Below are 8,791 nucleotides of genomic sequence, written 5' to 3' on the forward strand. Positions count from 1 at the left end.
CGATCGAGAAAAGGAAATAAAACAAGCTCTCAGGGAACTCGGGGGGGACCCAGGGTGGGATCCCTGGAGCCGCGGCAGGGTAATTCACTCATAAAAATCTACGTGCACGAAGAATCCGCGCAGGAAAACGGACCGTAAGTATTGCGTGGTTGAGTGAGGGCGACCGAGCGTGTGTGTGAGACGTGATATTGTCACAAAGCGAGTGTGGGCCCCACGATCGCAGTTCCTCTCTCCCGCGAGGGAAGAGGTCGGTCACGGGGGAGCCAAAGAAAAACCTAATTCTTTTCCACACGTCAAGCCCGAATAAATCGAGAAATTCGGGGGATCGGTCGCAGGATGGCTAGGGGGAAGGGTACGTCCTTTCTCGAGTTCAAGGACTGGTAAGCCCCCCAGTCTCGGACATATTTAGTCCAGGTAAAAGTCAGAACTTCGAGAGCAGTTACCGGAGGAAAACCCCCAGACCGGTCCTCTGCGAGGGCTACTATACCGGTAACAGATTAAATACAAATTCGAAACGGTACCGAATTCAGGAACTTAGAGGACTCTGCGCAAAGTCCAGGTAAGAAGTAATTTTTTTATCTCTCTTTAAGATGAAACAGAAAAAGAGTAAAATGCCGAGAAAACTCCAAGAAGAATCAGGGGGTGGGAAGGAACAAGGGATACCTGAAATCCCGAGAAATAGTCCCTAGGCTGGAACATTGTGGGGACTGTCCCGAAGCATTGCCCCCCCCCCCAGCCCCGAGCCCAGGCTCCTGTTGCGCCGCCGCTCCCGGAGCCCGAGGTCCCGCCTGTCCCGGCTCTCAGGCACCGCCCGCGGCTCCGCCGCTTGTCCCAGCGGCTGCAGCTCCGCCGGTGGCCCCGGTGTTCCCGCCGCCCCCTCCAGCCCCTGCGGGTCCGGCGGCAGCCCAGCATCCCCTTACGGCCTCCTGCCCGTGCCCCTGCCCCGGCCCCGGTGGTAGCCCCAGTCTCGGCTCCGGCCCCGGTCCCGATGTCCGCGGCCGTTCCGCCGGCCCCTGCCCCCGCTGCATTGTCTGACACAGCTCCATTGAACCCGGCTGCGGCCCCACGGGCTGCGCCGGGCCAGCCAGCAGCAGAGTTCTGCCGCCGTGGCTGCTGTGGACCTGTGCAGAGGGTCCACGCCGGGCTCTGGTGTCCATCAGAGGAGCTTGTCCCCTTGCCAGTTCCAGCGGCACTTCCCGCTTATTCCCCCCCTCTCCTGGAAGAGTCAGCCCCGGAGAGGATCCTCCCCCCCCCCCCCCCCCCCGCCCCCCCCCTCGCCTGCACCGCTCCCCTGGAAACGAACGCTTCTGCCGTTTCTCTTAAAGGAGAAGCAAACACCAAAGTTTGAGCAGATCTCAAATATTTAGCACACAAGAAGAAAAAGGGGTTGATTCATGGGAGAAGGATGAAAGATGAGAAAATCTTTCAGGACGTCTAGTACTGTCAGAGGCTTCTCAATTTTAAGATCCAGGAAGCCCTTGATAAAATTAGAAGTCGGACCCTTAAAGCAAGAACTTAATTTTTTTGTAGACTCGGGAGCTGAACAAACCACCGTTCAGTGACTGCCGAGTGGATGTACAAGAAGCAAAGATACCCCAATGGTGGTCGGAGAAAAAGAGGATTCCTTTAAGGTCCCGGTTATTAAAAATGTAGAGTTCGAATCTGAAACCAGGACATGCCTAGGGAATGTTTTGTTGATTGAAGAGGCGAACTACAATTTGTTAGGAAGAGATTTGATGGTGGCTTTGGAGGTAAGCTTGATTTTTCAGGAGGCACAGGGTTAAACAATATCCTCTTCCTATAGAAGGGAGAAAGGGACTAAAGCAAGTAATAGCTGGGGTGCTGTTCCCCACGGTCCCCTAATCTGTGCACTTTGCTGGGTGGCACCCCCTCTCAGATACCTGGTATAGTGTGGTAGACTTGAGAGGTGCCTTTTGGACTTGTACTCTGGCAGAGGAGAGCTGGGATTGTTTCCCTTTTCGGTGGGGGGATCTGGGAACCTGCTGGGGGCAGGGGCTCGGGTGAGCCTCCTTGCCTCAGGGGTTTGTGGACTCACCGAGCTTGTTTGGTCGGGCTCTTGAGCAATTGCTCAGCTGGTTTTGTTCGGAGAGCCAGGCTGCCTCAGTGCGTGAATAGCTTGCTGGTGGCTGGACCAGCAGAAAGGGATGTGAAAAAAAAAGCCACTATAAGGTTGTTAAATTTCTTAGGAGACAAGGGGTTAAAAGTCTCCAAATCAAAACCCCAGTTCACTGAACCCGAGGTAGACTACCTGGGACATTGGCTAACGGAAGAAAAAAAAAAAAAAAAGAAAACAGGGGGAATTATTTTTACAGACTCCAAGTATGCATTTGGTGTGGTACACACTTTTGGGGAAATTTGGGAAGAAAGAGGGTTAATTAACACCAGAGGGAGAGGATTAATCCATGGGGAAATAATAAAAACAGATCCTGAAAGCTGTCAGGGAGCCAGAGGCGATCTCAATAGTGCATGTTAAGGGACACCAGACTGGGATGCAGTTCCGGACCCGAGGAAATAATCTAGCTGATAAAGAAGCAAAAAACGCAGCATTATTAAAGGTAAGTACCCCAGAGGTCGAGCAAGGAGAACCCAGAGAATAGCCCCCACGACCCTCCAAAAAGGAGATTGAAGACTACGTAAAAATAGGAGCCAAACAAGAAAAAGGTAAGTGGAGGTTACAGGATGAGAGGGAGCTGCTGTCAAAGGAATACAGTAGAGAAATTCTAAAAAGACTGCACCAGCAAACTCATTGGGGGGCAAGGGCCCTAGCAAATCAATTTTTAAAATTTTTCGGATGGAAGGGTATTTATGAATTAGCAAAGCAGGAGGTACAGGGGTGCATGATATGCCAGAGGATAAACCGGGCTAACTCCCGGCAGGCAGTACTTTTGAAAGGATCTAAATAGATTTTACTGAGCTTCCTAAAGTCGGAAGATATAAAAATTTTTTGGTATTAGTTGATAAACTAACCCACTGGGTGGAGGCTTTCCCTACCTCAAGGGCAACAGCCCAGACAATCTCAAAGATATTATTAGAAGAAATTATACCCCAATATGGTATAATAGACTACATAGATTCAGATCAAAGGACACATTTCACCTCTAAAATTATTAAGCAATTGGCTGAGGCACTAGGGATTCGATGGCAATATCACACCCGTTGGCACCCTCCAAGCTCAGGGCAGGTCGAGAGAATGAACCAAACTCTAAAAAATTATCAAAATTAATGTTAGAAACAAAAATGTCCTGGATAAAGTGTCTTCCCTTAGCCCTCCTAAACATCCAAATTATGCCACACTCAGAGACAGGGCTGTCACCCTTTGAGATGCTGTATGGGATGCCTTATGAACATGGAATGCCAGTAGGGCATCCTGGGATAGAGGATGGACAAATCCATCCTTATCTGACAGCAATCAATAAAAATTTATGGGAGTTAAGGAAATGTGGGCTGGTGACACAACATTCCCCCCTGGGATTTGCTATCCACAAGGTACAGCCGGGGGACAAAGTTCTTATAAAAACATGGAAGGAAACCCCTCTCACTCCTCACTGGGAGGGTCCATTTCTTGTCCTCCTCACTACAGACGCCGCAATTCGGACGGCAGAGAAAGGCTGGACACACGCTTCTCGAGTGAAGAAAATCAAAGTCCAGGAAGGAACACCTGAGTGGAGGATCACCTCTTCACCAGGAGATTTAAAAATAAAATTTCACAGACCCAACAAATGACCGGAAGGGATCAGATAAGTTGTAATGTAATTGGTTGTGAATGTTATCCCTTTGTCTCTTTCAAGTGTGAATATTGTAAGGAAATTTGGGTTGCTCATTGTCACAGAGGAGATAAGCCCAGAGGCCCGTGTACAAAGGGTTTGGAGGAGGAGCAAGACCTGACTAGCCAATACTTAACCCTTGCTACTAACGTTGGGAAATTGGAACTAGATTCCCCTGAGTGGTACGCCATATATAAATAGGGGGTCAGGGGAAAACTGGGTGCACAAGCAGAAATTCTAACAGTTGAGTGCCGGAAAAACAATCAAAAGTATCTTGCAGATCAAACACAATAAAGCTCTCTAGGTGGAACGTATAGAAGAAAAGGTATGCTATTCGGTCCAGCCATAGGACTCCAGAAGAATATTCCTGCTGCCAAGAAGATGGCTTACCTCGCCACTGGCTGCACTCCAGTGGGCGAAGGCAAAGGCAGAGGGATACACCTATGGGGGTTCCTGATGGTTCTGAGCCTGACCATATGCCTAACACATAGTACACCACTAGAGGGTTTGTCCCCCAGAGAGGGCCAAAAAGCTGACAGTCTTTGCGAACTGTGTCAGCAGGTCCTCCTGGAGGAACAGGAGACACATCAGAGCCCAGAGAACTGCAAGGGAAATGGCAAACATTGTGATCTGAATGGCACTCAATTTCAAATTTGTGAATTAGAAGGAAAAATTAAATGCTTATCTCAAAATGCAAGGTTTAAGAAAAGGAAGTCAGAAGCTCCTCCTTTCAAAACTAGAAACCAATACTATAAGAGACATAAGAGAAATCTAGACCAAATGCCGGTTTCAATCTGTGACCACTGTAATCATACTGTATGGGTTGGAGGGAAGAAAAAATCTATCTCCGTAGCCTATTCCCAGATCAACAAATTATGTTATGATAATTCAAAATTAAGCATGTGCTTGATGGATGGAAAAACTTACTGGGTGGGGAAAAATTTAAGGTACGAAGACAGATCACCCCTTGGCAACGAACCAGTTATACTAGACCTCCTTGAGGAAAATGATGACAGGGCATGCTTGCAATATGATAACACCTTTTGCTTTTCTAAGAACAAGGATGGCATGGACCCAGAAAACACTATGAAACAGGTAACATTAGACCTCAAGAGACAAGAATCAGAAATAAGAAAAAAGAGAATAGAACAAGAGAGACTATTGGCATTAAGCAAACAATACGACCTGCTAGAAAAGCAGTATAATGATTGGGAATGGCCAGCCCCTAACACTAACTTGTTCATAGAGTTAATGCAAGAAATCGCTACTGAGTTAGGTTTATGCAACTGTTGGATATGTGGGGGGCTGAAATCAGCAGAAAAATGGCCTTGGAAGGGTGAAGGCTTAGCTCCAGAACAACTTCTAAAAAGAGATAAAAATCAGTCCTCAATGACTACACAGAGGCCTGAAGGTTGGATTCTAGACCCACGAGTAATAGGAATAATCTGCATCAGCAGGGAAGGAAGTGAATATACTGAGGTTGTGGGATACACTCCGTGTATATCCACCCTAGCAATATATTCAAATAACAAAAGTAAAATCTGGCAACCAGAACCCCCTGCAGGATATTGGAGTCAAGAAAGAAAAGCAAACTGTGATTGGAATAGTCGAGTTAACCTTTGCTGGTACAAACAATCTGGAGCTAACCCTTACCAATCCTTAGAGGACTTAAAAGAATAGTGGAGAGAACCAGCAAATACGAGAATAAAATGGAAAGCCCCTGATGGTATATACTGGATGTGTGGCAAAAAGGCATACAGCAAACTGCCCAGCAAATGGAAAGGTTCATGCACTCTAGGTATGATTCGACCTTCTTTCTTTACACTCCCCAGATCAGAAAGTGGCCTGTTAGGAGCCCCTCTATACGAAACCTTAAGCCGAAAGAAAAGGGGGATAAAGAAAACACTGCCTGTAGCAGGTGGGAGTCAAAAATGGGGTGAAGAAGAATGGCCTGCAGAAAGAATAATCCAGTATTATGGCCCAGCAACTTGGGCACAGGATGGGAGCTGGGGGTATAGAACCCCTGTCTATTTACTCAGTCGGCTCATAAGGCTCCAAGCTGTAGTAGAAGTGGTTTGGAATCATACCTCGGATGCACTAGAACTGTTAGCTAAACAACATTCCCAGATGCGGGCCTTTGTATACCAGAACCGAATTGCATTAGACTATTTGTTAGCTGAGGAAGGGGGAGTCTGTGGGGAGTTCAATGAATCAGAATGCTGCATAGAAATTGATGACTATGGAGAGACCATCAGGGACCTCGCAGCTGAGATCAAAAAGGTGGCACATGTTCCAGTCCAAAAATGGAATTCCATCTTACAAGCATCTTGGTGGGAACAATTATTTGATGGTACATGGTGGAAGAAAGCAGCATTCTTCATACTTTGTTCAGTGGCCGGGGTGATATTCATACCCTGCATGATACCATGTTTTATCAGATTAATACACTCAGTAGTGCAAGGTATGCAAATAGCTGCGATGCCCATGGACCTGGAACTAGCTGCTGGAGGATTAGGCAAAAACAATAAAATCTCTAAAATCATGGAATTAAAAGAAGGAGAAGCAAATAGTAAAGCTGCTGAGGTTCTGATGAAGTTTGAGAAGCAGATTAAGGAGGAAAAGCTAGAGTTACAAGAAAAACTAAATAGCTATAACTAAAAAGAATTCTTTTGTTTGAATTTTCATACCTTTATATTTGTAGTATTGGATAATAGTATTTCTATTTTTAAGTAACAAAAGGTAGCACGAATTAATGTTTCCATCTAAAAAGGGGGGGAATTGTTATAAATAAAATATGTAATTCATGCTATTATATATAAAACTGAAATGTAATTAGACCCTACAGGGACCGAATTTCTAAATCCCTGCACCAGCCTGGCTGAGAGAAAAATTTCACAACACTAAAAGTATTTCTTTCACCAGAAGTGAGGATTCCACCTAGGTGGGGTTGGATCTTATCACCGGGACATTTGCACCATGACGACTTGATCACCACACTCTGATATCTACATCGCATCTGATAAGGAATCGGACATTCCGGGAACTAAAAATAACTGTTCCAGGAACCAGAGATGGCCCATCCATCAGCAGAAATAGCCCACTCATCACCCAGGATGGACAATTCATCAGACCCAGGAAAGGCTTTGTGCAGCCCAACTCCGGGACAAGAAAACTTCATGAATAGGAGAAGAACAGAATTAATTCGGACTCTACCCCAAAACTGTGTAAGAAGGGACCAGCCGAAGCAGCACTGTGAACTTGGGAGGTCTGGTGCAATAGAGATCAGATCTATGCGTGTTCACCCAGCTCTGACCCCAGGCTCGAAGCTGCTTTTCTTGATCGTGGCGTTTGAAACCGATATTTCGGTGGCATAATAAATGTCATTTCTTTATTAATTTTAATTGGGCAATTTTGTTTATCTTACAGTGATACACAGTCTCTGTACAGATACCAGTGCACTCAGAAATGCCTCGATCAAGGCCAAATATTGCCTTGAAATGGAGGCAGCTTGCTCTGTGCTAAAAATGAACGACCCTCCTACTTACACATTTTTGTCATATTTATCTGAGTAGCTTCAACTTCCAAATATATGGAAGGCTTTGTTGTCAGATGAAAAACCTCTGTAGTCAAAGTCATCTCTCTTCCCTATCTTGGGTAGCATTTACAGCTGACTCCCCTGTATCTGAGTCACCTGATGCCACAGCAATTGCTTTCAGGACAGCCCTGAGAATGGACAGTCAACTACAGGTGGGAAATCTGGGAATTTGCAGGCAGAATCATGGGTGGAGGTGGTGTTGTCCTAGGAGGAGCTGCCCTTCCCATAGATAAATGAGAGATCCTGCCATGCCTAGGGAGCAATGGGCACATCCAGCACATCCTGCTGAGTGGTCAGACTTGTCCAGGACCGTCTGTGCATATTCAGTGGTCTTGGTGGTCACACAGAGATGGACTTCACAGCAAGTGTCCTTTATGACTGACACATGTGAGGTGTTTTGGACCACGTGTGTGAGTGCTGAGTGGGTTGTCCAGTGTATGCACAGTGTCACCAAAGGGATCAGGATGCACCAGACTTACTCTGCACACACAGTCATTGTGTAGGGTGCTTGAACAAGATATGTCAATCCACTACAGACTTCCCTTTCAGTCCCCAAGCTGGTGCTCCTCAATGCATTTTGGCACTGATAATCATGTGGCCATAGAGTGGGTTGAACCAGCTCAGTGGTGCAGCTGACTGTGCACACAGATGAGCACCGGTATTGACACTGGAGAGGTGATGGGAGCGTGCAGGGGAGGGCAGGGCTGCTCCTCTTGATAGCAGCTCATGCTTAGACTGACATGAACCAGCCATGGCACCACATTCTTAGTGATTCATCTCCGATTTTAACATGTTGGATAGCCCAGGTAAAAATATGGCTGAGCATCAAATATGCTTTGATGAAGCTGATGAAGTCTTGAGACCAGCAGACAAATTTCTGCTCTGTCTCGTAAAGGGGACATAACTGGGATACTGGGACAAGTGGTAGTTCTGATGGAGCTGGCCTGGACACAGGGTGGACTAATCCCTGCCACAAGAAAAGAGCCAGGATCACCAAGCCACGTGGCTGGACATGTGTGGAGACAGAAATTGTACCTGGTTTGAGTAATGCATCTGCTGATCTCCTCCGAGTTAAACTTTCTGACCGGTCCCAAGAAAAGGATCCTACTGATCTCTCACAGCTGTAGCATACAAGTAGAGTTTTTTCTGGTAACATGTCTGGTCCTTAAGTCAGGCAGTGAAGTCCTGGGTCGTGGTGCTTCAGCCCTTCTGGTTCTCTGTCTCTTCCTTCTGTGACAACCCCAAAACCTTTACAAAATGGCACATATCAATGTCTTTGACTGGACCTTCACTTGACACTGGAGGGATTGGGGGGCTTGGAGGTATCCCTGGGCTTCTCATCTAACAACATGGTGTGCAAAATATTAATCTTGGTCTGGGCTGTACAGGGGCTCTGGAGTACTCTGTCTTC

At 46.7% G+C, this 8,791-nt stretch overlaps 1 protein-coding gene across 4 annotated transcripts; it reads left to right on the forward strand.

The window, feature by feature from the left end:
• Positions 1-26: 26 nt before the first annotated feature.
• Positions 27-7,186, forward strand: LOC121672624 (endogenous retrovirus group 3 member 1 Env polyprotein-like). 4 transcript variants are annotated; one of them, XM_042045355.1, is made up of 3 exons: positions 27-559; positions 1,531-2,576; positions 3,602-7,186. In XM_042045355.1, the coding sequence occupies exon 3, from the start codon at positions 4,113-4,115 to the stop codon at positions 5,463-5,465; it is 1,353 nt and encodes a 450-aa protein (XP_041901289.1). In that variant the 5' UTR covers positions 27-559; positions 1,531-2,576; positions 3,602-4,112; the 3' UTR covers positions 5,466-7,186. The 4 variants fall into 4 exon arrangements, with proteins under 4 accessions (XP_041901289.1, XP_041901288.1, XP_041901287.1 ...); XM_042045354.1 differs by having other exon boundaries at positions 1,531-1,751; XM_042045353.1 differs by having other exon boundaries at positions 1,531-7,186.
• The last annotated feature ends 1,605 nt before the right edge of the window (positions 7,187-8,791 follow it).

Source organism: Corvus kubaryi, unplaced genomic scaffold (genome assembly GCF_017639235.1).
Source record: "Corvus kubaryi isolate FWS band 111438036 unplaced genomic scaffold, C.kubaryi_AGA036_p1.0 63391, whole genome shotgun sequence".
Classification (NCBI taxonomy): domain Eukaryota; kingdom Metazoa; phylum Chordata; class Aves; order Passeriformes; family Corvidae; genus Corvus; species Corvus kubaryi.